General features: G+C 38.2%; 3 protein-coding genes across 4 annotated transcripts in view; 1 reads left to right on the top strand and 2 right to left on the bottom strand.

Moving 5' to 3' along the window:
- LOC123879029 (serine proteinase stubble) overlaps window positions 1-12,773 on the top strand; it is a 43,013-nt gene extending 30,240 nt beyond the window's left edge. Inside the window, exons 4-10 of the mRNA XM_045926525.1 lie at window positions 1,079-1,516; window positions 2,525-2,638; window positions 8,166-8,343; window positions 10,386-10,538; window positions 11,148-11,263; window positions 11,653-11,808; window positions 12,373-12,773. Coding sequence (XP_045782481.1) covers window positions 1,079-1,516; window positions 2,525-2,638; window positions 8,166-8,343; window positions 10,386-10,538; window positions 11,148-11,263; window positions 11,653-11,808; window positions 12,373-12,536 — 1,319 coding nt within the window. The 3' untranslated portion in view covers window positions 12,537-12,773. The remainder of the gene's footprint in view (window positions 1-1,078; window positions 1,517-2,524; window positions 2,639-8,165; window positions 8,344-10,385; window positions 10,539-11,147; window positions 11,264-11,652; window positions 11,809-12,372) is intronic.
- A 2,148-nt stretch (window positions 12,774-14,921) lies between these two features.
- LOC123879036 (chymotrypsin-C-like) lies at window positions 14,922-22,072 on the bottom strand. Its single transcript, XM_045926538.1, has 8 exons — window positions 21,718-22,072; window positions 20,689-20,862; window positions 19,670-19,886; window positions 18,954-19,063; window positions 18,183-18,350; window positions 17,014-17,173; window positions 16,185-16,225; window positions 14,922-15,153 (listed from the first exon to the last, which is right to left on the bottom strand). Exons 1-8 carry the CDS (start codon window positions 21,976-21,978, stop codon window positions 14,974-14,976), a joined length of 1,311 nt encoding a protein of 436 aa, XP_045782494.1. The 5' UTR covers window positions 21,979-22,072; the 3' UTR covers window positions 14,922-14,973.
- Window positions 22,073-24,279: 2,207 nt separating this feature from the next.
- Window positions 24,280-27,704, bottom strand: LOC123879045 (proteasome subunit beta type-4). 2 transcript variants are annotated; one of them, XM_045926556.1, is made up of 5 exons: window positions 27,456-27,704; window positions 26,376-26,588; window positions 25,659-25,794; window positions 24,904-25,049; window positions 24,280-24,481 (listed from the first exon to the last, which is right to left on the bottom strand). In XM_045926556.1, the coding sequence occupies exons 1-5, from the start codon at window positions 27,590-27,592 to the stop codon at window positions 24,322-24,324; spliced, it is 792 nt and encodes a 263-aa protein (XP_045782512.1). In that variant the 5' UTR covers window positions 27,593-27,704; the 3' UTR covers window positions 24,280-24,321. The 2 variants fall into 2 exon arrangements, with proteins under 2 accessions (XP_045782512.1, XP_045782513.1); XM_045926557.1 differs by having other exon boundaries at window positions 24,904-25,056; window positions 25,666-25,794.
- Window positions 27,705-27,877: the final 173 nt, after the last annotated feature.

Below are 27,877 nucleotides of genomic sequence, written 5' to 3'. Positions count from 1 at the left end.
ATGGTTACGGCGAATATTTTGTGTTTGGCAAATCTATATAAATACTAACTGACTAGCTGACGCCCGTGCCTTCGTTCCATTGGATAAAGGTTTTCAAAAATCCCATGGGAAGGCATTGATTTTCTGGGATGAAACGTAGCATAATGTGTTAATCCAGGATAAATCTATCTCTATTCAAAATTTCAGCCAAATCCGTCCAATAGTTTTTGCGTGAAAGATTAACAAACACGCACGGCCGCACGATTCGCGATATCAACGAATAATTTGCCGAATCTCGATAGTGGAGCCCAGCCATTACTACTGGTTGTCGAAAGTGAGTGAATTTCACCTAAACAATAAATAGATACTCCATTGACCCGGCTTTGCTCGTGTTCGACCTAGATACGTGACGGGAGTGCGTAGACGAAACAATTTTTAGTTTAGCACGCAAGACTACTTTCATCTTTCTCTATTGGACTAGACCTTTTAGATAGATAGATAGATAGATAGATAGATAGAGAGACAGTCGTATAAAAGCAGGCGTTATTATGCGGAAGTCCATGATATACAAGGAACCAAAAGCTTATTTTGGTATAATCCGCCAAACCAAAGAAATCTGTATGGTGCAACATGCAGCATGCGACATGCACCGCCCGCCCACCCACTGATAAACATGCAGGAAAAGCCATCCACCAAGCGAGCCACACGGACCACCACCACGCAGCACCACACAAATCCCATTTTTCCCACATTCTTTGGTTTGGCGGATTATAGCAAAATAAACTGTTGGTTCCTTGTAGATGATAGTCTTCATTATACACAAAAAACACATGTAAAGAAACACAACACAGAAAGAAGAAAACAGAAAAACAATTATGTGCAAAGGCGGCCTTATTGCTTAGAGCAATCTCTACCAGGCAACCTTTTTAACCGACTTCGAAAAAAGGAGGAGGTTCTCAATTCGTCGGAATCTTTTTTTTTGTATTTTCTTTTAACCGACTTCAAAAAAAAAGAAGGGGTCAGTTTGGAGCGTATTTTTAGGGTACCTATTAAAGAAATTTCATTTTATTTTATTTATTTTTATTTTCAAACTTTACAGACGTATGGTCACCAATAACGCCACCAGAAGGATGGATCCTAATATCAACAATACAACCGAAACCGGAAACAACATCGACAACAACAACAACAACCACTACAGAAACCCCAACAACAACGACACAATCTACGACAACCACAACCACGGAACAACCGACAACAATCGTTGAAACATCATCAGTTGAAACAACAACAAAGATTATAACACCAGTATTGACGGAACAACCAACAACAATGTCAACAACAACAACAACTTCAACAACAACACAAGCGTTGCCTGTAACAGAAGCGCCGATGTTAGAGTTCACAGTAAATGTAACTTTGTCGCCAACTATTCCAACTACAACTTCTAGTATTGGATTGACAACGTTTAGTTCGATTTCAAATGTAACTGAGCCTTCTAAGACTGAGAATACAAACGTAACTACTACTGAAATCGGTAAGTTTGCGTATTGCCGTTTATAAACAATCTATCTATCTGTAAGTTAAGTTACTTAGCAACGTTGTTGTTAAGATTACAAAGAGGGCTCTCTCCGTCACTCGCTTCATACAATCGTAGTTCCAATTTCATTTGAATATTAAGCAACCAAAGTCCATGAAATTTTGCAGACATATTCTAGAAACTAATATCTATGTCTGTGGTTTTCCAGATTTCCGTTAAAATATTCGGTTTCAAAGTTACGCGGTCTTAAAAATTTTCATACAAATCTTTGAGCCCCTGTAATTTTTAAAACTACATATTTTAAGAAAAATCTAAAACACCACAGACACAGATATTAGTTTCTAGAATATGTCTGCAAAATTTCATGGACTTTGGTTGCTTAATATTCAAATGAAATTGGAACTACGATTGTATGAAACGAGTGACGGAGAGAGCCCTGTTAACGGAACAACTAACAACAATGCCAACAAAAACAACAACAACGCCGCAAGACAACAACGTTGTCAGACAACAGACAACATGACAGAAGCGTCGATGTTAGAGTTCACCGTAAATGCAACTTTGTCGCCAACAGTCCCTACTATAACTTCAAGTTTATAGACAACATTTAGTTCAAATTGATTACAAATAATAAGCTCGATAGCTATCATTCAGTATTAGCAATCATTACTATTATATTATATGATGTCTCACAGTGCGCTCGAACGCATAGTGTAGGATCCACCAATCAGATCATTGTAAATTGACGTGATACAGTCATCTGATTGGTGGAACCTACTATGCGTTCGAGCGCACTATGAGACCTCATAGTAACCTTTGTGAATACGGTTGTAAGTTAGCAAATCAGTGGTATCTTATTATAGAGCATGAGTTTATTATCTTTGGTAGTTTATTCCCCTACTTATTTATTAGTATTATTAGTAAAAGTAATTAAGTAAGTAATTATTAGTAGTTATTAGCAAAACTTGCCAGAAAGCCTTTTAAAGTTTTTTTTTAATTTTTCAGAAGACCAGACTACTCAATCTGGCAATGTGACGTCAGAAGATGCTACCACACCTGTATCTACCTCGACCGTCTCTACCACCACCGAGTCTTACAATATGTCCAATTACAAAGAAGGTATGTAGATTTTCATTGTTTATTCCAAGAAACTTTGGCTTAAGACACATTGCCGGAGAGTCACAACTTACGTGTACGTCAATGCACGCATTTACAACTCTATCTCATTTTTAACCCCCGACCAAAAAGAGGGATGTTATAAGTTTGACGTGTATATCTGTATATCGGCTGTGGCATCGTAGCGCCTAAACGAATGAACCGATTTTAATTTAGTTTTTTTTTGTTTGAAATATCGCTTGATCTAGAGTGTTCTTAGCTATAATCCAAAAAAATTGGTTCAGCTGTTTAAAAGTTATCAGCTCTTTTCTAGTTTTCTGGTGGAAAAGAAGATTATCTAATCGTTAGGTTCATAATATTATGTCAATTGACAAATGTCAAGCTGTCAAGATGGACGTTGCCTAGATACATAATTATTTATTTGAAAATGATTCTTTGGAAAACTCAGATACTTTGGATCGTAGGCGCGGAATAGTCCAAGAAAATTGGTTCAGCCGCTTGAAAGTTATCAGCTCTTTTCTAGTTACTGTAACCTTCACATGTCGGGGGTGTTATAAATTTTTAATTTACACTTGTACTTCACTGTGCTTGACCTTGTTCGACTTCTTACAAAGTGCAATAGTAGTACTTTGTGTGAAGTATTATGAGCTTATTTTGTAAGATTTTGAAAAGTACGCGTCACTTCGCTTCGACTCTGCCGCAATGTGTCTTGAATCTTGATCCTAACGTTACCTTACTTTATTACAGTAAATGTTTGAGTGGTGATAATTCTTTTTTACTTTCGTTCTAGTCATTAAAAATCAATTTACTATTTTTTACACTAGAGATGCCATACACATTCCAAGATAAAAAGTCAAGTGATAAAATCAAATTACTTGTTCTAAAAAACAGATGTCTATATCTTTCAAAGGGTAATCACACATTTAGAAACTCTCGCTGAACGCGTCATTTATTATCTACTAGAGGATGCCCGCAACTTCGTCCGCGTGGATTTTAGTTTTTAAAGATCCCGTGGGAACTGTTTGATTTTCCGGGATAAAATGCCTATGTCAATTACAGGAACGCAAGCTACCTTGGTACCAAACTTAATACCAATCGGTTAAGCGGATGGGTTTTTAGGAATCCCGTGGGAACTCTTTGATTTTCCGGGATAAAAAGTAGTCTATGTCCGTCCCCGGGATATAAGCTAACCCTGTACCTCTCATCAGAATCGGTTAAACTGTTGGGCCGTGAAAAGGTAGTAGACAGGCAGACAAACAGACACTTTCGCATTTATAATATTAGTATGGATATCGTTGGTCTATTGGTTAGCATGTTTGCCTGCGGATGACGAGGTTCTGGGTTCGATTCCCGAGTCGGGACAAAAGTGGTTAGGTATTGGGGTTTTCTATAAGGAATTCTCAGTACTAGCCCGGAGTTAGGAAGTTAACGGTGTTTCACCCCCGTGCCACGGAGAGCACGACAAGCCTAACCTCTCTACGGTCATGTCGGATTTCCGTCCCATCAAGTTGTGAGATTACTCTCACAATTGGAATCACACTTCACACTAATATTATAAAGGAGAAAGTTTGTATGTGTGTGTGTGTGTGTATGTTTGTTACTCCTTCACGCAAAAACTACTGGACGGATTGGGCTGAAATTTAGAATGGAGATAGATTATACCCTGGATTAGCACATAGACTACTTTTTATCCCGGAAAATCAAAGATTTCCCACGGGAATTTTAAAAACCTACATCCACGCGAACGAAGTCGCGGGTATCAGCTAGTATATTATATAGAAGGAATAGAGAGTGGACTAAGGTTTACTCAACCATTCGTGCAAATCTCCCAATGGCTTTAATCTTGGGACATTATTTTACCAGTAATATTAATGTTGTCCAGATCACGTTAATGGATATGGATATCAATATCTTTATTTTTAACGTTAATAAAACCTTATTTTGGTAACACAGAAAGAACCAGTAATTCGTAGGTATAGGTACTACGCGTTCAACGCGAGAGAACAGATGTGTGATCACCTTTATTCTATAAACTTGTAATCATATAGTTAGCAGTGATCATTACAAAAATATGTCATTAATTTGTTACGAGAATGAGTCGAGTTTTTTTTGCTAATATTTATTTAAACCTTGTCATTTTCCTTTTATCGGTTTTTTGTTCATTTACAAAAAGTGTCTAACTATAGTCTGCAAAAAACTTAATTAGTTACATATTTCAATTATTTTGGGTAACTTTTAAAGGTAATTTAAACTATACATTACAGTCATTTATATAAATAAATGATAAATGATAAAAGAGCGTGGATTTGACCTGCAGCGCGCTCCAGCGATGCGCGGGACCTCAATTGCTTTCATACATGGCATAATATTGTATATCAAATCTTTGAAAAGAGCAACCGCCGAGTTTCTTGCTAGTTCTTCTCGGTAGAAAAGGCATTCCGAACCAGTGGTAGATGCTTTTGTCGATTCAAAAGAACTTGTGAAAGTCTAATTGAATAATAATATTTTGAATTTGAATACTAGCTTATGCCCGCGAGTTCGTCCGCGTGGGGTACACAAATTTCAAACCCCTACTTTACCACCTTAGGGGTTAAATTTTTCAAAATCCTTTCTTAGCGGATGTCTTTTTTTTTTACGTCTACGTCACTATAGCTATCTGCATGCCGAATTTCAGCCCGATCCATCCAGTAGTTTGAGCTGTGCGTTGATAGATCAGTCAGACAGTCAGACAGCTTTTCCTTTTATATACTTATTTAGATTTTTAAATAGAATATTATATAAATAATATTTGCGGCGTGTGGTTAACCACCCTATTATCTTATAATTTGTTATAAGATATACATTATAGTATAATGTAGTTGTATATTTATAATTGTTTTATGCCGCAATAGGTACAATATCAGGTTTAACATTAGCAATAATAATTTGCAATTACATATTACTATTTTATATACTTACTCGTACATAAAATATCTCAGCAATATCTACAAGAAATGCGTGTAATTTCATCATCTTGATCAACGGCCGGCTCACTACTGAGTACGGGTCTCTTCTCAGAATGAGAAAGGTTTGGCCATAGTCCACCACGCTGGCCAAGAACTGCGAATTAGGCTGCGAATTTGGCAGATAGGTAGGCTATTGCCAAATTTCATGATTCTAGGTCAACGGGAAGGACTCTATAGGTTTTCTTGACAGACACGACAGACGGACAGACAGACGACGAAGTCATCTTATAAGGGTTCTTTTTTTCTTTGAAGTACGGAACTCTAAAATCAAACTGCGACTCTTCGCCTCCTATCGATAACGAAAGAGAGGTACGGGCTACGGGTTCAATTTTCGGCTGGCTAAAACACGCTACTTAATTAATGGACGGGTTTAAATTGATTTAAATCGCATGTATCACCCCCATTACATCCCATCTGATAATAAAACCGAAATGTGGTATCAAAAAACCAGAATGTTCGATTCTAAACTCAAATCGCGATCGAATACGTACTCAAAAAGTACTGAAAAATGTGATCCCGATCTCGATTGTCGTATCACAATCGCCTCGCACTTCGCAGTCAGGTCAAAGAACTACCTAGCACCTGATATGTATAATTGTATAACCGCCAGGCTTTTTGTATAAACAACAATAAAAAATAACCTCGCTCGTCCAACAATGTACAAACAAAGAGTTTCTCGCGATGCTATCACACGGCCAAAGCGCAAGGACGTGTTCCTGAACGTTTTAATATTAAAATGTTCTTTATTTAAAAAGCAAGTGAAGCGTTCCGCGTTCGAAGTTTAAAATTTTATTTTTGCCAGTGTTACTGATTTGCTTAGCGTTGCTGCTCTATATTTTTTTTAAATTATTTTTTTCGGTATAAAATCGATGTGAATCGTGTGCGAGTGATTGATTGACGTCCAATTTCAATATTCAATTTACCTGTCTGTAATCTGTCGATAAATTAATTAGCAACGTTGTTATTTGTCAGGAGTTTCATGATCTTTTTTGACAAAAATAACAACGTTGATTTAAAATTATTATTGACAAATTAGAGATAGATTGATTATTGAAAACCCGATTTACCTTAGTGGAGATAAAGTCATTAACTAAATAGTAAACATGAAGGTGTCTAATTATGAAAATTTAAAAAAAATAAAGTGAACAAGAGCTTATAATTTCTGTGACAAAAACGTGTGCGATTTGTACATAATTCGTTAATTAATTACTGTTAAATGAGTACAATAAAATTACCTACTTAATTCTTCTAACAGGAAAACCTAGTTTTGTGTTTATACAAGTGTTTAGTTTAGGAACTCTAAATTGTTAATAATACATATCACTTTGGTCTTTATTGAAAGTGATCCATAAAAGGGACATTGCACTTAAGTAAAATACACAAGTGTAAATTAAAAGTTTATAACACCCCCGACAAGTGAAGGTTACAGTCACTAGAAAAGAGCTGATAATTTCAAACGGCTGAACCGATTTTCTTGGATTATAGCTAAGAACACTCTCGATCAAGCCACCTTTCAAACAACAAAAAAACGAAATTAAAATCTGTTCATTAGTTTAGGAGCTACGATGCCACAGACAGATACACACGTCAAACTTATAACACCCTCTAGGTCGGGGGTTAAAAATACCTACCGTCACTTTTGCCATTAATGGAAAACTAATCATATGTCACTATAAAATACTTTAATGGAACTTTTATTTATTGACATTATTACAAAAATATTTATTAAATCTTAAGACGCAGAGATCTTTTTCGGTCGCCAAAATAAAATGTTATCAAAAAGTGTTTTTATTAAAATAACTTTATGGTAACCAAAGAGTTCGCTAAAGTATTTATTCATATTTTAGTGTGAATAACTGTTCCAGAATTTTAACTTAATGGTTTTAGACTTTTAGTGTTAATGACCACATTATAACGTATCAGCGATAATTTTAGCACCTTTTTACAGTTAGGTACTAGGTAGCTAGGTACCTATGCGAAAGTGTATTTGTGTGTTGATTTGTCTTTCAATCAAGTTATAACGGATCGCTGTGACTTTTTGCATGGTTATAGCGTGACATAGGCTCCTTTTTATCCCGGAAAATTATAGGGTTCTCAGAGAATTTTCAAAAACCTTAGGTAATCTACGCAAACGACCTTCAGCTAGTGATAAATTAGTTCTTTAAATTATTAATTTAATTGTTAAAAATTTAAATAAGTGAAAAAAAAATATTTGTAAAGAACGCTATGTTAATTGACGATAAAAAAAATACTCTAACGAACTCTTTCGAAAAAAGTTCTGTTTGTGAATAAATAAAATCTAGGGCATCTAATTTTAATTTAAAACACACTTTTCAGAACTTTTTTGAAGAAAAGAACTTTTTGTGAATAAACAAAATACTATAGAATGTATCTAAACAAACTTTCAATATCGAATCACCACTCAAATGTTTTGTAACACGTTTTGTGTCGTCGAACTTTTTAGTGATAAAAACCTATTTGGTTAACAAAAATGATTATAAACTCTACACTCATGTTGCTGGCAGTGTGTGGCCGACGTATGTGGCCTCAAGCCAGAATCGTGGGAGGCGCAAAGTCTGGCTTTGGACAGTGGCCTTGGCAGATCTCCTTGAGGCAGTATCGGACTTCCACCTACCTCCATAAGTGTGGGGCCGCCTTGCTGAATGAAAACTGGGCCATCACTGCTGCACATTGCGTTGAAAGGTGAGTCTGGCATGACATACATAGCACTTTAGGTCCTCGAGCAAAGAGTGGCTTGCACTTCATAAAGGCAGAAAAGCTCTGCTTATCCTAACAATAAGTGCTAAAAACAATAATATTGAGCCATTATGTTAGCCATTACATCGACAACAGTTTGGTCCTTTATCTTCAGCATCCTTGTATACGAAACGTACTATAAAGTAGGGTAGGATCATGTCTATAGGCTTTAAGCCAGAATCGTGGGAGGCGCAAAGTCTGGCTTTGGACAGTGGCCTTGGCAGATCTCCTTGAGGCAGTATCGCACTTCCACCTACCTCCATAAGTGTGGGGCCGCCTTGCTGAATGAAAACTGGGCCATCACCGCTGCACATTGCGTTGAAAGGTGAGTCTGGCATGACATACATAGCACTTTAGGTCCTCGAGCAAAGAGTGGCTTGCACTTCATAAAGGCAGAAAAGCTCTGCTTATCCTAACAATAAGTGCTAAAAACAATAATATTAAGAACAACAATTATTGAGCTATTATGTTAGCCATTACATCGACAACAGTTTGGTCCCTTATATTCAGCATTCTTGTTTACGAAATGGACTATAAAGTAGGGTAGGGTCTATAGGCTTTAAGCCAGAATCGTGGGAGGCGCAAAGTCTGGCTTTGGACAGTGGCCTTGGCAGATCTCCTTGAGGCAGTATCGGACTTCCACCTACCTCCATAAGTGTGGGGCCGCCTTGCTGAATGAAAACTGGGCCATCACTGCTGCACATTGCATTGAAAGGTGAGTCTGGCATGACATAGATAACACTTTAGGTCCTCGAGCAAAGAGTGGCTTGCACTTCATAAAGGCAGAATAGCTCTGCTTACCCTAGCAAAGGTACTAAAAACAAAAGTATTAAAAAACTATTTTTGATTGTTTGGCATGACATCCACAACAGTTTGGTCTCCCAAACATCTTATCTTCAGCATTTTTGTAAGAAATGGACTTGTATAAGTAGGGTAGGATCATATCTATATAGCCATCGTGGGTGCTTAGTGGAAATCTACGGCCTTTCGGATTTAAGTCCTTCCCCACTGAGCTATTCGGATTTCAAATCGGGAATAAGGAAACTTTAATATAAATCTTAATTGTTAAGGAAAACCCGTGTCTATAATAATTGCGATGGTTGGTTAATCTCGATGCAACATTGACCTTACTCAAGTACGAACTAAACCGATGGTTATTATGACACGGTTGTATGAATCGAGTAGAAAAATTGACCTCGATTTTTAGGGTTCCGTAGAAAAAGTAGAGGCGATGGCCGTCGGAGCCGGAAAGTCCTTGAGTGGAGACCGCGTTTAAGCAAGCGTAGTGTGGGACGCCCTCCAGCACGATATAAAGCAGCTGGCGGGAAGTGGCTGGATGAGGAAGGGTGAGGACCGGGTGTCATGGCGCTCTATAGGGAAGGCCTATGCCCAACAGTGGACTTCCACAGGCTGATGATGATAATGATGTAGAAAAAGTATCACTTATCACTTCATTATCTATCCGTCTATCGTGTCTGTCAAGGCCCGTCAAGGGAATCAAAACCTATAAACCTATTCCCGTTGACCTAGAACCATGAAATTTGGCAGGTAGCTACCTACCTATGTCTTAAAGTTACTACTGTATAAGTAAAGGGAAAAATCAGAATACCGTGAATCACAATAAAAAAAGTGTTAACTCTTGTACGATGGTACGGAACCCTTCGTGTGCAAGTCCAACTCGCACTTTACCGGTTTTTTAGGGTTCCGTACCTCAAAAGGAAAAACGGAACCCTTATAGGATCACTTTGTTGTCTGACTGTCTGTACATCTTGAAAAAGATTTTTATTTATTTTTATGTATAACAGTTTTTGATTTATCGAGCAAAATGTTGGAAAAATTACTCGAGTACGCGAGTGTGACTCGCACTTTACCGGTTTTTTGCTTTTTTTTTTGTACCTGATTTATATTCAATGATTCGGTGTTTAGATTAGGTTAGATTCTAGCGGAAATTCAATGCAACACATGATACAAACCTTTTCTTATTCCAGAGTACCACCATCAGAGCTATTGGTGCGTCTAGGAGAATACGACCTGGCGAATGAAGATGAACCTTACGGCTTCGCTGAACGGAGGGTTCAGATTGTCGCCAGCCATCCACATTTCGACCCTGCTACCTTTGAATACGACTTGGCATTGCTCAGGTAAGAAGTCTACACCCATCACACTTAACGCTTATTATAAAGGCGAAAGTTTGTGTGTATGTATGTGTGTATGTTTGTTACTCTTACACGCGAAAACTACTAAACGGAGCTAAAATTCGGATTGGAGATAGATTATACCCTGGATTAGCACATAGGCTACTTTTTATCCCGGAAAATCAACAAGTTCCTACAGGTTTTTTTTTTTTGTTTGAAAGGTAGCTTGATCGAGACTCGAGAGTGTTCTTAGCTATAATCAGCTATAATTGAAAGTTATCAGCTCTTTTCTAGTTACTGTAACCTTCACTTGTCGGGGGTGTTATAAATTTTTAATTTATACTTGTTCCTTCAATTGATTAAAAATATTGAAATACACTGGTCTTTATTGACACATTTAACAATGTTGCTTACTAACTTATCGACAGTTTACAGATAGATTTATTATTAATACTTACAATGTATATGACTTAAAATCTTAATTTGCCAATAAAAAGTAAATTATATTAGTTTTTCTTTTTTTTTGTCGATAATTTCATGGTCTAGTTTCACACACACACGCACACAGACATACATTTCTCTTGGTTCTGTTTCTTTAATGTTTTTTTTTTTCAGATTCTACGAACCAGTGAAATTCCAGCCGAACATTCTACCAGTATGCGTCCCAGATAACGATGATAATTACGTGGGCAGAACCGCCTACGTCACCGGTTGGGGACGATTATACGACGGTAGGTTTTCAAAATTATTTCAAAATCGATGAAATTTATTATTTCAGAAAAAAAATCAAAATGGTCTTGTAAATTTTAAATACCAAAATTATTTTTTTCATGGCAGCCATTTTGAATTTTTTTTTCGGACGGTCAGAGGCTTAGTAATAGAGTCTCGCTGGCACTCTTCGAGTAAGAGGGTAATTTCAGGAGGTACTCTAAAACACCTCGATATAAAAGATAAAAAATGGTGCCTTTAAAACAGCTGATCTGTTTGGTGCTCGTTTGAAACTTTACTTCCGTCCAAAAAACAAGCGGACCTTCAAAAAATTAATAAGTAGGTATTAGGATCTTGAGCAATTTCTGAATGACGGTTTGACCCCAACTTGTTAATAATTCTCGTTTTTCAGAGGGTCCCCTGCCAAGTGTACTCCAAGAGGTAGAAGTTCCCGTCATCAATAATACAGCGTGTGAGGCCATGTATTTGGCTGCTGGGTACAACGAGCATATCCCTAATATCTTCATATGCGCCGGCTGGAAGCAGGGTGGCTTCGACAGCTGTGAAGGTAATATATCACGCCATGTCGTGCCAGACAATGCCAGATAATGCCAGGCCCTCAATATTAGTGCGTGTAAGGCCATGCGGTTACTGACTGCAACGAGCATATCCCTAACATCTTCATATGCGCTGGCTGGAAGCAGGGTCGCTTCGACAGTTGGGAAGGTCCACATCATGCCATGTCGTGCCAGATAATACCAGGTTCTCAATAGGTAATAGTGTGTAAGGCTATGAGGCTACTGACTACGACGAGCATACCTCTAACATCTTTATATGCGCCGGCCGGAAACAGGGCTTCGACAGTTGTGAAAGTAATACCACATCATGCCAGATGATGCCAGATAATGCCAGGTTCTCAATATTATTGTGCGTAAGGCCATGTAGCTACTGACTTGTTTGGGCGGTTTTGGCTGTTGTGAAGGTAATTCAATGTCATGCCAGATCATGCCAGATAATATAATTCAAGCCAGACAGTTCCTTGTTCGATTATACCATCCCATATCATATCATCAACAATAAGGCGTATGAACTTATGCACTTATAATAAATAATAACACGTATGTTTCCTCAGGTGACAGCGGTGGTCCCATGGTGGTGCAAAGAGAGAAGGACAGTCGCTTTGTTCTGAGTGGGATCATTTCTTGGGGCATCGGGTGTGCGGAACCCAACCAGCCCGGCGTCTACACACGCATCTCAGAGTTTAGAGACTGGATCAATCAGATATTGCAGTTTTAGTGGAATGAACTGATAAAATTAAAAAAAAAATACAGCCTTGGTGAAAAAATGACAAAAAAATACGAGCTTTAGTGATGAAACTGTCAAAAATTAAAGTTTCAGTGCAAAAAAGTATTGAATTAGTGAAAAAAATCCACAAAATTGTTACGATATTTCGAAAAAAACTCCTGTTTTTACAGAAAAAAATATGTTGATTATTGTAACTATTATTGTTTTTAATAATTTTACATATTTCATAATAAGACGCAAAATGTCAAATTTTCCAGTTGACTAATTGTTTAGCCGTAAAACAATGTCTGAATTCAAGCATAATATTTAAAATAAAATAATGAAACCCCATTACAATTAATATAAAATTGCTTTATGCTATGTAGTATCATAATAAATCGATATTTTCAAATATTACATTGACATATTGAAAAAAAAATTATGTTACTAGCTGCGACTTATTTAAAGTTTTATTTTATTTCGAGGGTGAATTTTTTGTGATAATTTTTAAAATACTTATAGGTAACTATTGAAAAAATAAAACGTAAAAAATAATTTTAGCTGGATTAAAATAAGTCAAAATATGTATTAATTAATTTTTAACTAATTATACTGTTACATCGAAAAAAAACTAGTTCATTTGAGAAAATTTTGATTTTTTGACTGCCAAAATATTAATTGATTTTATTATAATGACGGGATGATACTTCGAATTTATAATTTAGATAGATAATTCTATACTCTTGTTAAATAATAATATTTATTTTTGATACTAAAATAGAAACTAAATATTTTTAGATTATAAGTACATAATATAATATTAATATTAAGCCTACCTACCTATTAATAGTTAAATAAATGATAATTATAGTTTGAAAAAACTGCCGAATTTAGTAAGTAGTTTTTAAATAAAATGTTAAATAAATAATATCCGTCCCAGTTTTTATTTAATTGTAATAAATAAATCATTGTAAATAGGTATACATATTTTATATCGAGCATTTATTAATTTTATTTATATGAATTAGCTATAAATGCTAGCTGATTGTTTTTTAACGAATACATTGGATAAAAAGTATTTTCTACTGTGCACTGGTTTTATTTCGTTTTTATCTACTTAGCTACGTCATATTCAAATGTGTCACTTATTGACATATCTTCACGTACATCTATATAAAAAAAACCGGCCAAGTACGAGTCAGACTCGCAAACAGAGGGTTCCGCAGGTATTTTTCCGACATTTTGCGCGATATATCAAAAAATATTATGCACTAAAACACATTTAGCCGTGTAAATACTGCTCAATCCAGTCTACATAGCTCTCCACATTGGTAAATATGACATAGCTTTCTGGATCACATATTATGTTCGATTCGAAACGCGATATGATTCCTTTCACGTGCCATGTTCCTATGGTAACACTTCCTATTTCTTCATTTGCTAGGTACTATTAAGTATTCCCTGAAGCTACTAAGGTTAATAGCTGAGAAAGAGAGAGATAGGCGTTGAGCGATAGAAAGAGAGGCGTTTATTAAAATTTTTGGCCGCAGCGCACTTTATTGTCATAATAAGAGCCGCTATTTATTTACACGTCTTGGCAGAGTGAGTCTTTCTGTACTTAGAAGGTGCCTACTATTAAGTCATCTGTAATGCTACTAACGCTGAGATCTATAGAGAGTACTTTGACTTTGCTCAGACTTTAAGGCCGATTCACACCAATTGCGTACACGTCTCGTAAGTTTCATTTAAAACGAGACAGATTTATGCTAGCGATATAACGCTGTCCCGTTTTAACAGTGTTTTAACTCTGAGCAAAATCAAAGTGAGACTTTAGCCGTGTAAATACTGCTCAATCCAGTCTACATAGCTCTCCACATTGGTAAATATGACACAGCTTTCCGGAACACATATGTTTCGATTCGAAACGCGATATGATTCCTTTCACGTGCCATGTTCCTATGGTAACACTTCCTATTTCTTCATTTGCTAGGTACTATTAAGTATTTCCTGAAGCTACTAAGGTTTTAGCTGAGAAAGAGAGAGATAGGCGTTGAGCGATAGAAAGAGAGGCGTTTATTAAATTTTTGGCTGCAGCACAGAGCTGAACTACACTTTGTCGTACCGTAATAGGAGCCGCAATTTATTTGACCGTTAGGAAGTGCTTCTTCTACCTTTTTTTTTTTTATTCACTATAGGTAAGCGCTTGACCACAATCACACCTGATGGAAAGTGATGATGTGGTCTAAGATGGGACGCGTTTACCTAGAAGTTGCCTATTCACTCTTGTTTTAAAGATACCCGGATTGTAATTGGTAGGAAACACAGATCGCGGAAGAGTATTCCAATCCTTAGCCATGCGTATGAGGAATGAAGACGCAAAACGTTTCGTGGGTGTAGATGGAATGTACCTAGAAGGTAGGTAGGTGTATTTTGTGATGCTACTAAGATTTTAGCCGTGTAAATACTGTTCAATCCAGTCCACATAGCTTTCAACGTTGGTAAATATGACATAGCTTTCTGGATCACATATGTTCGATTCGAAACGTGCGACGGTGTTCGATATGATTCCTTTCACGTGCCATGTTCCTAACGTATCGCTTCCCATGTCTTCATCCTCTGCGATGAACACCTGGAAGAGAATAGGGGGTTTTAATACCTAGGTATTTGAGGACCCTTAACTGCAATTTTAGGGCCGGCGCACATATGGCGGAGCGCAGCGCAGAGCATGCCCGCGAAGTTTTCTAATCGCGTGACACTTTACGCGAATTCCTGCCAGAGAATGCGCGTGCACGCGCGGGACTGCGCGCGGATGCGCGAGTATCCGCACGGATGCACAATTGATTTTAGATATTGTTTCAATGAGAACCATGTCGATAATATTTTAACTGTGAAAAATGCTCTGCGCTGCGCTCCGCCATATGTGCGCCCGGCCCTTATTATACATACGCACGCACGCACACACACACATACACATCCATACACGCACACTTACACACGCACACACTGATTAACATACTAACAAATATAATAATAGAATAGATTAGATTAGATAGAAACTATGTAAATACTATTAATTGATAAGGAAAATAAAGGCATAATAATAATAATGATGATTGATGCAATCTTAGATGGTGGTAAATAACGATGCAATCTAATCAAATCAAGTTTATTTTGCAAAATTGTGGATAGATAGACTAAGGTTGAGATCTACAGGTGTTAGATGAATCATATAACATAACATGACAATAATGAGCTAGGTGGATAGGTATTACCTGCGCAAAAATAATCCTAGAGGGAATTTGGATTTTACAGAACTGAACAAGGGTACTGATTTTGATGGCAAAATAAATCTAAAAGTGGTATTCGCATCTTTTTCTTACTAATATAATTAGAAAAGGATAGACAAACTTATTTTAATTTAAAACTGTAAGGCATGACTTTAGGTGCCAATCTTGCGACTGGGTAAATTACATAGCACTAAAATTTTAAGTTGTTAATGAAAAAAGAATTTTCCGTCCTTCTCTAGAAGCATCATCCTTTTCTAGCAGTATTAAAAAGAAAAAGATGCAAAATATTATACCTACTCTAAAAGTTAGAGAAGGCATCAGAATCGACTCTAAGTCTGTTAATGCTAAATAGGTACCCTAGGTACCTACCTACCTGAAAAGCACCCCCGCTGTCACCATTGCAGGCAGATGTTCCTGTAAATCAAATCGCATCAGGTGAAACCAAATCTCACCACAAAATTCAAAATGCAAAATATTTTTATTCAATTAAACTTTTACAAGTACTTTTGAATGCCTTTCCTACCGGGAAGAACCAGCAAGAAACTCGGCGGTTGCTCATTTTCAAGGATTTGATATACAATATTATGCCATGTATATAAGTAATTAAAGTCCCGCGTATGCTGGAGCGAGCTGCAGGTCAAATCCATGCTCTTTTCATTTACATTATCTTCGACTGCTTTATCCAGGAGCATTATTTTAATAGATTTTTCGAACTTGTGTAAAGGCAAGTCATTGGATTGTGTCAAGGTGGTAAGTTTTTGCTAGCGTACAGGTAACACCCTCTATAGGTTTTCTCTTTAAGGGTCATGAACCGGCCTGCCCGCGAAATTCAAATTTAATTTGGTTTTTCGCAATTTGTAAACTAATACGATAACGTAGGCTTATGGTTATTTTATTTGCGACAGTGGCAAATATCATTCTCACAGGTTTATATAAAAATCTTTACTTTGATCCAGTTTAAGAAATTAGCTCTAGTATCGACTAATTTGTGAGTTATAGTCGATACTAGAGCTAATTTCTTAAACTGGACACCTAGAGCTTTCACAGTCTCTAGCAAACTCGGGGGAGCTCAGCTAAATAAAAAAAAAATAGCGCTAAGTTTTTGCTAGCGTACATGTCACACCCTCTCTAGGTTTTCCCTTTAACCTAGATCTTTTATAGACCCTAGCAAACTCGGGGGAGCTCAGCTATAAAAATATTACCATCACCATTTCCAGCGCAAAAAGTGTAAACATCATTCAAGCCTTGAGAGTAGAAAAACGGGTTGCTTTTTAGACACGTGGCCTCTGACACTATAGGCATGGTCGCTCGCTTGAGTGAACGAGACATACTGTCGTTTTTGTCCAACCCCCATCCGACAATCTGTAAAAAAAAAAACATTTTGGTGTTCTAGTGCGTGAAAGACAAGTACCCAAGTACATTACTACTCCTTTTATTAAGTTACGTCAATGTACCTGCGCAGAAACCTTATTTTTGAATGGCGCAAAGCCGCATAGCGCGCGTCCGTCCGTTATTGTTTGTTGGCATGCAATTATTCTTAGTGAGATAGCATCATTCCCTGTTGTTCCTGTGTTTGAAATCTTAATGTAAAGCAATAAGGTCTGTATTTCATTGGTGTTCCAGCCACCAAGCAAGCCACACGCACCACCACCACGCAGCACCACACAAATCCCAACACCACTCGACCCACGTTTCGCCCCGACACCGGAGCATCCTCAGGAGATGAAGACCTTACAATGCCTAATTGCAAAAGTCATGGCTGGCTTTTCCTGCATGTTTATCAGTGGGAGGGGCGGGCGATGCATGTCGCATGCTGCATGTTGCACCATACAGATTTCTTTGGTTTGGCGGATTATAGCAAATAAAGCTTTTTGTTCCTTGTATGTCATGGACTTCCGCAAAATAACGCCTGCTTCTATACTACAATTGTGCTTAGTTCCCTACACTGCCAACTTACGATGCTTAGTTTCCTACTGTGCCAACTTACGATGCTTAGTTTCCTACTGTGCCAACTTACGATGCTTAGTTCCCTACTGTGCCAACTTACGGTGCCATGTATTGGTTTAGTGTTCAACTTCAGTTTATCCTCGGCGCGCAATAAGCAGGCTGAACGAAGTGTTGAACACAAGCTCTGCGCTTAGTTCCCTACTGTTTTTATTTAAAGAATATTAGCCATGTTAAATGACTAATATTCCCCTTTCCTCTCCAACTAAGCGTCAGGCTCGAGCTAGGAGTAGGTACGACAATAGTGCAACGGGCGGCGTTTGAACCGTCGACCTTTGGGTTTCAGTCCACTCCTTTACCGGTTGAGCTATTGAGGCTCTATTCTGTGCCAACTTATGGTGTTTAATTCCCTACTGTGCCAACTTACGGTGCCATGTTTTGGTTCAGTGTTCAACTTCTTCCTATCCTCGGCGCGCAGTAAGCAGGCAGGTCGGATGAAGTCGTTGAACACAACCTCTGTGCTTAGTTTCAGGAGAGCTATGTCGTGTCGTAACGGTTGGTATGAGTAGTCCTTGTGCACGATTATTTCGAGGACCTGGAAATTCAGTAATACAGAGGTAATTGCGAGGTGAGTTATGACATATCTAAAGCCCAACGCACACGTAGAATCGAGCGAAACCGGAACGCAAGAAAAGCTCTTTTAAACGACTGCCCAAAATAAGGACTGTAATATATTTTCAGGAGGGTTCTTTCGATCAATGAACGTACGTAAATAGGTCACTCAGGGTCAATGCTGCGTCGTAGCTGGAGCATTGACCTGAGTTTTGCACGCTATACATTGCGGGTTTGAAAAATGTTAAATCACTGAAACTACAAAATAAAGCAAATGCTTATTGGCATTGGATTGTGTTTAGGTAATATAATAATAACTAATAAATAATAATAACAATAAATAATAAAAAATCAATACGGCGGCTGAAAAGAGCAACCGCCGAGTTTCTTGCTAGTTCTTCTCGGTAGGAAAGGAATTCCGAACAGTGGTAGATGCTCTTGACGATTCAAAAGTACTTGTAAAAGTCTAATTGAATCAAAATATTTTGAATTTGAATTTGAACTTGTATGGCGCCATGCGCCTCCTTCGCCTTTTACTATGGTATAAAAGTGATGGAGGAAAAGATAAAGTCCGCTTACGACTTACCTCTTTTTCTACAGATTCCTCGTCGTCTCCCACAAGGGTGTATTTCCCGAGCATTACGCTAAGTACTTCCCTCTGTAGCTTTGCTCCTCTGTACGTAGCGCAGTGCGCAGCTGCCAAAAGAAAACAAGACATTTTTTAGGGTTCCGTACCTCAAAAGGAAAAACGGAACCCTTATATCACACTAATATTATAAAGGCGAAAGTTTGTATGTTTGTGTATGTGTGTGTGTGTGTGTTTGTGTGTGTGTGTGTGTGTATGTTTGTTACTCCTTCACGCAAAAACTACTTGACGGATTTGGCTGAAATTTGGAATGGAGATAGATAATGTCCTGGATTAGCACATAGGCTACTTTTTATCCCGGGAAATCAAAGAGTTCTCACAGGATTTCGAAAAACCTAAATCAACGCGGACGAAGTCGCGGGCGTCAGCTAGTATTGTATATGTAATAAAGAAAGAAAGAAAGAAAGAAAGAAAATTCATTTATTCATCTTGTTAGTAGGTTAGTAGTTTTTAATAATTACTTAATAATAATCAAAAAACTTCCTGCACCCACATGGCACAAGATGAAAAGGCCCCGGCTCAGCATTAATGCTGCAGGTTTTAAAATAAAACCTGAGCGCTGGTATTCTGCCGGGACCAAGAGGAGTGACGCGCAGAAATTCAATAGAGTTAAAATAAAATAAATAGTTAATGTACATAGTGAGTATAGTATATACCTGTCAGTACAAAGCTGTTGGATATGAGTGTCCCTCCACACGTATACTTGTTGGTGCGCGTGGCTCTGTCCAGCCTGTATATGGCGACGTGCCACGGCCAGTCCCCGGGCTTGGTGTCCGAGCCATCGACAATCAGCTCCTTGTGTTCGACCACACGGATCCCGCACGACGACCATTGCTTCTCTATGGTTTTGGAAGCGTATTTTTCTAGAAATCCCTGGAAAGTGAATTTTTTAAGAGATACCTTCATCATCGTCATTATCTCTCCGATCCATGTCATCACTGCTAAAATGCACTGTTAAAAGCAAATAAGTCTATGGTTACAAGACTTTAGTCTTTAAGCACTGAGGAATTCTGGACGAAAATACATTTAGAAATTTCCCGAACGCTGCTCTGCCAAGTTAGATTTGGCGGTTACCCTCTTTCTCAAAATCGGACCTACTTAGTTGAATTGTGTGTTACAGGTATACCTACTCGTTTACAATTTCGAGTGCAGAGCTCTCAACGAAAACTGGACGAGACGAGAGAGCCTTAAAACTTAAAAGAGAACCTTACTCATTCCTGTAATAACGGCCGTATTCACAATCATTACTATATGAGGTCTTTTTTTTCCTCTCTTGTCTGGCTTTACAATGATTAGCCAATGTCAAGTTCGTAGTTATTTGTAACAAGTTAGTTAAACTATACAAGTATGGACCCCGCCTGTGCCGGCGCTCGCCGACATACGCACGGCACCCCCTTAGAGCGCTTTCCAGTCAGTTTTAACAAAAAAAACACTCCAAAAAGGCAGAGCACGCCCGCCAGCTAACACCAACACAGACTAAGTCCATATGGGGTCTCACAGTGCGTTCGAACGCATAGTGTAGGTTTCACCAATCAGATCATTGTAAATTGACGTGATACAGTCATCTGATTGGTGGAACCTACACTGTGCGTTCGAGCGCACTATGAGACCTCATAGTAACGTTTGTGAATACGGGAGTGAGGATCTCTTCTAAGGGTATGTGGAAGGATCTTACCACTGTTGGCTGTTTGCAGTACTCCACGCCATCAACAATGAAATTCAGTAAATAGGGGGTGACCCCAGGTTCAGTACCCTGGATAATGAACCCCAGACCCTGATGAGGGACGAAGAAGTGCAGCTCAAACGTGTCGCCTTCCGACAGAGACATTCTCGAATATTCTTCGCCCGCCTGCGGGAAATATAAGCTTTTTTGGGGTTCCGTACCTCCAAAGGAAAAAGGAACCCTTATATAGGATCACTTTGTTGTCTGTCTGTCTGTCTCTTGTGTCTATTAGTTCGGGGGAATCAAAACCTATAGGGTACTTCCCATTGACCTAGAATCATGAAAGGCAGGTAGGTGGTATGTCTTATAGCACAGTAAAGGGAAAAATCCGAAACCATGAATTTGGTACATCACAAAAAAAAAAAAAAAAATTCTAATTCAATATTTGGGTTTGGGTAACGTCTTAGACCAAATAGCAAATTTCAGGTCTGTAACTCGTTTCGTCTACGAGCTAGAAATCTGTGACACTCAGACCGGACACACAGACAGACGGACAGACAGACAGACTGGTTAAAAAAGTAGCGTATGGTACTCCTTGGTTAATCCTCTACTTGTCTGTAAAAGTCCCGTCAAAATAGGTTCAGCCATTCCGAAGATTAGCCCGTTCAAACAGATGGTCACTTCATTTTATTTATTAGTAAGTATAAGTATAGATAAAGATTGTACAGAACCCTTTGTGTGCGAGTCCGACTTGCACTTCTCCGGTTTTTTCATTCTTAAGCTTAACATCGTAATTTATCCGGTTTTTTTAAACCCCGACCCAAAAAGAGTGGTGTTTGACGTGTGTATCTGTGTATCTGTCTGTGGCATCGTAGCTCCTAAACCGATGAACCGATTTTAATTTAGTTTTTTTTGTTTGAAAGGTGGCTTGATCGAAAATCGGTTCAGCCGTTTGAAAGTTATCAGCTCTTTTCTAGTTACTGTAACCTTCCCTTGTCGGGGGTGTTATAAATTTTTTAATTTACACTTGTTATTCCTTACCGTTCTAACAACAAACGTTGTGTTCACTTGAGAATCGTACACCATTCTAATTTTGCAGTCCTGAGGGAAAGGTTTATTCACATAGACGTAGTACCTATTGTTTTCCTTTGGCTGAAGACCAGGTTCAAACCAGACCACTATGTCAGAGTCGTCCTTACAGGGATAAGTACTTAATAAAGGACTGACAATGGGCATCCAAGTGCTTTCACTCTTCACTTGCATTGTAATCAGAAAAACCGTTAACAATAATGTAAGCTTCATTTTTTCCTATTAACTTTATTTAATAACTAATTGGCTATTTGCACTACAAATGTATAATAAAAAAAAAATGCTTTATACATTACAAAACGTTATAACCTGGTACCTACGTAAATTGTTTAAGTGATTGTTAATATGGTACGATTCGGTTCGATATGGACATTTCGAGAACGAGATTATGAAGTAGCTTTTGCTCGCGATTTCGTCAGCTTATATGTGTAAGTATAATTCATAACTTACCTATAGCACTCGAATATAATGTAGCTGTTTATAAGTGTAAGAACTTTCAGAATTGGATCATTTAGTTCCATAGATTACCCGCTACATATAAACTAACAAATCTTACCTCTTTATCAAAACTCAGTGATAGGTATCCATTTTATTCGCGAGGCCCATGGTTCGATTGCAGGGACGCATGTCTTAACAGGGCTCTCTCCGTCACTCGTTTCATACAATCGTAGTTCCAATTTCATTTGAATACTAAGCAACCAAAGTCCATGAAATTTTGCAGACATATTCTAGAAACTAATATCTGTGTCTGTGGTGTTTTAGATTTTTCTAAAAATATGTAGTTTTAAAATTACAGGGGCTCAAAGATTTGTATGTAAAATAGACCGCGTAACTTTGAAACTGAATATTTTAACAGAAATCTGGAAAACTACAGACATAGACATTAGTTTCTAGAATAAGTCTGCAAAATTTCATGGACTTTGGTTGCTTAATATTCAAATGAAATTGGAACTACGATTGTATGAAACGAGTGACGGAGAGAGCCCTCTTAACTGTCCGGAATTATGTACGTTTTAGGCACTTAAAATAATATCACTTGTTTTTTATATTCCTAAAAGTATCGCGTAATTTTTAAATACCTATATAGTATCCAAAATGGCTAATTAAGTATCAAGTATCAAAAACTTAATTAAGTAGTACCTACCTAAGTAGTAGTAGTTAGTTTTTATGCAAGTACCAAACTTTAGATAAGTTTTTCTTGCTTCAAACTTGTCGTGTCGTATAAAGAGACTTGTTAACATAACTCTTGATAACCCTACAAAAGATTAATATAAACGAACAACGATCATTTCTACGTTTAATCTATACTTACTAATATTATAAAGAGGAAACCTTTGTATTTTTGTATGTTTGTATTGAATAGGCTCAAAAACTACTGGACCGATTTCAAAATTTCTTTTACCATTACTTAGAGGGATTCTTCCGAATCCGTATAGGCTATATTTTATCCCGGAAAATAGAAAAAATAAATGTCCACCCGTGCGAAGCCGGGGCGGGTCGCTAGTTGTAAATAAAGCAGATAGATAAAAATCTATAATAGAAGACCTATTATAGATTTTTTTCTGTTTGGTGCAGCGGAGACCCTCAGTTCGTTTGTTTGGCCTAATCTCAGAAACTACTTAGGTACACCAATGGTAGACTTTACAACGATTTTATGGATTTACTGGATAGCCCAGTCATTTGGTGATTTTAGATGGAAAGTTTTCCGGGAGTTATGCAAATTGGTGGTTTTATAGATTTAGACGTGCTCTTTCCGAATTTTTATTTTGCCACCTCGAATCTTTGCCACTCACGCCGCCATCTTGGATAAATGGCGTCCAAAAACAGTTTTTTGACGATAACTTCTTTCCCACTTATTTTACGATAAAAATGGCAAGAAAATCGGTTCAGCCGTTTGAAAGTTGTCAGCTCTTTTCTAGTTACTGTTACCTTCACTTGTCGGGGGTGGTATAAATTTTTAATTTATACTTGTAAGGCTAGGCGTATGCTGAGACGCAGGCGACGCCGGTCCACGTAGGGCACAGCAGAGCAGATTTTGTAAAGCATGGAACGTCATTGAACTACGTACGCTGCGGCGCAGGCACTTGCGACGCAGACATGTGTCTGTCATGCTCTGCGTCTCGTTGTAGTGCCGGCACAGAATTCTGCGCGACACGTGCACGTCGAGACGTATTTATTAACAATATTTTATAATTTTGTTGCAATGACAGAACTTTTAATTGAATTAGTTCGTTGTGAACCTCGTTTGTATGATTCAAATCATCCAGACGGCGGCGGCAGCAGCATGCGGAGGGGGCATGTCTTCCTCAACTGCCCTGCCCTGCGTGTGCTGTGTTGTGATGTGCTGCGTCGCCTGCTTCTCAGCATACGCCTAGTCTAATTGTTAGAGAAATTCAACTCACAAAAAAGTCTTTTAGAGTACCTATACACGGCTCTGGGTGCCTAGCCCTTTTGATCTACAAAATTCTCACCAACTATTTGCGTAGGTAGGTGTAAAGAAAAAAAAAACTAAGTCATTTTAACACTTTTTATTAAAATACAGTATTTTCGCTATATTCACTTCATATGGATCATGTGCGCCAGCGACCAGTCATGCTTGAGCTCCACCGGCTCTTCAACAGTAACGCCGGCAGAGGTCACTATGCCTAGCTGGTAGCGAGGGAACGAACGCGCGTCGCGGTAGAATAGGACCTCCATGCATTTGCGTACTAGGGCCCTGAAATTAAAAAAAAATAATCAAGACTTTAAAAATCACTGACCTATACTAATAACACAAGTACACTGGACCTGCGATGGTCAGCCGCCTGGTGGTCTTATTAGTGAGAGGTCCCAGGTATGATTCCCTACAGGGGTTTGGAATTTTATAATTTCTAAAATTTCTGGTCTAGTTTGGTGGGAGACTTTGGCCGTGGCTAGTTACCACCCTACAGGCAAAGCCGTATCGCCAAGCGTTTTAGCGTTCCAGTACAATGCTGTGTAGAAACCAAATGGGTATGGGTTTAATAAAAACTGCCATGCCCCTTCCAGGTCAGCCTGCTTCCATCTTAGACTGCATCATCACTTACCACCAGGTGAGGTTGCAGTCAAGGGCTAACTTGTATTTGAATAGAAAATAAAAAACATATACATATCACATACTTGGCAGCCTCTTCGTCCAGAAGTCCCTTCTCATTGGCCTGACGTAACAGCGGAGTGGCCATGTAAGCTCCCAGGCCAGTAGCAATGGTGTCGTCTTCATATGCTGTGCCTAGCTTGTCCACCGCACCCAGGAAAGGCTCTCCGTCCTGAATCATGGAATTAAAACCGAGATGAATTCAGAACCTCCTCTTTTGACGTGACAACGTCTTATAATTCGATAGAGCCGGCTGCACTGGGCTGCACGCACGAAAAAACATGACTCATGCGGCGTTACCTAGCTCTGAGGCGTTCCATGTAAGGCTTGAAGTGCAAGCGAGAGCGCGGAACGAGCGACAAAGAAGCACAATCGGCCTTTGTTGTCACGTTCAACTATCGTCAGTAAACCGACTTTACAGACAACCACTTTTTTTTTAAGTCAGTTAAAACCAGGGTAATATTCATTTTTGACATAAATACAATTAGGGATTGCAATCCAGCTGCATTTTCAATTCAGCTGGATTTACGTTGGATCAAAGTAGATCTAGCATTTATCTATTTTTCAAAGAAATGACACAATTTTGCTTTATTCAAAGTAGGTACAATTGTACTCTGTTTGATGGTCGAAATTGTTTTTGTACGATATAGTGGTGATAATTAATTACGTAACTTCGAACTAACGCTACGAGGGTTCCAAACGCGCCCAAGTCTCGAAAAAAAAAACCTCAATGGTTTTCGTGTTGAGAAACTGCTAAGGTCATAATGATCAGGAATATTACCTGGATTCCAGCAACAACATAGTTGTTCCACAGGGGATCCATCTTGCTTCTCTTGTTGTACAGTACCCTGGTGAGCCAGCAGTGTAGGGATTTTGGCTTCAGCTGCAGACCATCACCGATGCACTGTTCATCAATACTGAAATGAAAAAAAAAAACAAATTGGTTAACAAATCCTGGAAAAATAAGAATTCAAAAGAAATTGGCGAATTCCATAGAGTTTCTGACCCAAACTAACAGAACCGTGGGCCTCAAGCCCACGTTCACGAATCTAACTTCTCATGCTTGTTCTAGTAAACCAGACTAACAAAAAACTTCATCAAAGTCTATCAAAAGTTTGGAGAAAAAAGATACAGTTATTTATAATGTGTACTTGTGAATAATTATATTTTTGATCACAGAAAAATACTATGAAAAATAATATTATTAAATATATAATATAATATTATTAATATAATATTATTAATATAATATTATTAAAATTAAATGATTTCTGAATCTGAACGGTTTTTAAAAATGCTGGGTCCAAATTCGCCAACCTTCTTTAATTGAATTTTTACAAGTACATACTTTTGAATTGTCAAGAGCCACCACTACCACCACCATCTACCACTGGTTCGGAATGCATTTACTACCTAGAAGAACCAGCAAGAAACTGACAGACAGGCAGACAGATGTGCCAAAACCAGCCCATACAGAAGACAGAAAGAATGAACTTACATTTTCTGCTCAATGATATCCTTCAAGTACTGATAATCTGCATAGTCGCCCCCAGAGCCCAGCAGCGTCAGGTCGTTGACCTTCAACACACGAGGACAGTCACGGAAACGGGCGAGTGATCCATATGAACCGAGCGTGTCTGCTGCTATCACACAACCCTTGTCGAACTTGAGGCCTATGACTGTTGTTGTTGTGGTGATTGGTGTTGCTGAGCTGTGGAATTCAATTTTTTTTTTCCTATACAAGTTAGCCCTTGACTGTGATCACACCTGGTGGTAAGTGATGGTGCAGTCTAAAATGAAAGCGAGCTAACCTACCCCCTGGTTGTGTAAGGAAAACCTATTCATGGTTATCGTTATCGTCAAGAAATTCTGCCCTTTGATTGGTTCATTCGCTGTTTACCTTTTTTTACAGCCAATCATAATGCAGAATTTTTTGACGATAACAATAACACTGAATACGTTTTTCTTACACAATCGGGGGGCTGCAAGGAGTATGGCAGTTTTTATTAAAACCATATCCCTTTGGTTTATATACGGCATCATACCAGAACGCTAAATCGCTAGGCGGCACAGCTTTGCCGGTAGGGTGGTAACTAGCCATGCCCTAAGTCTCCCACTAGACAAAAGCAGGCAGTCTATATTCTCAGCCCATCTCGGTCTGAGAGGAGACCTGGGCTCAGTAGAGGGCCAGGGATGGGAAATCCAGCCTTATTCCAACAGTTAGGGCTTGAATGGAGTTATTCATACAAATGAATAGTTTGTAGTAGTATCATAACATGAGTAGGCTTACTCAAAAGATGAATAGGGTTATTCATAACATGAATGGAGTTTGACCATTACAGATGTGAAGTTATACACAAGATGATGCAAGTTATACAAAAAATGAGTGGAGTTACCCTCAATATTAATGGAGGTATCCAAAACATGGGCAGATAGGTACATCAGAAAAAGTTGTTTAGGAAGTACCAATAAGAAATATGCATACAGTTGGCGTCGAAACTAAGAATTCATTTCACGTCTTAGCAGTGTAGGTATATTTTAAGCGAAAAAACTTTCAGTAGCGGTGTTTGTTACTTACTGCGCTCGAAAATTTTGGACTGTGTGACTTGCAGGTTTCAATGAGGTTGCATTTGCTGGGAAGCTGTAAAACGAGCCCGGTGACGGACCGTTGTGCCACAGCGGTGCCGGATTCATCAGATCACCCATAAACGACATTTTTACTATCAAATCTCAAGTAAATTAACTAGAAAATACAAAATTTTATAAGATTTTTTGTTTACACGATGACAAACTGTTCGGCAGTTCGACAGTTGACATTTGACAGTTTACACAAAATTGACAAACACACTTTTTGACTTGTCATTTTGGTTCCATTCTACTGTAACTATATGGATTTTAATTTAATTTAAAAAACAAATTCTTCTATAATGAATATGCCATAATATAAAAAATTAAATAAATTAACAACAAATGAAATATTAGATAAAACTAAACAGCTAA

The sequence above is a fragment of the Maniola jurtina genome, chromosome 27, assembly GCF_905333055.1.
Source record: "Maniola jurtina chromosome 27, ilManJurt1.1, whole genome shotgun sequence".
Classification (NCBI taxonomy): domain Eukaryota; kingdom Metazoa; phylum Arthropoda; class Insecta; order Lepidoptera; family Nymphalidae; genus Maniola; species Maniola jurtina.
Note: the sequence above shows the minus strand (reverse complement) of the source record. Positions and strands in the feature narration are given on the sequence as shown.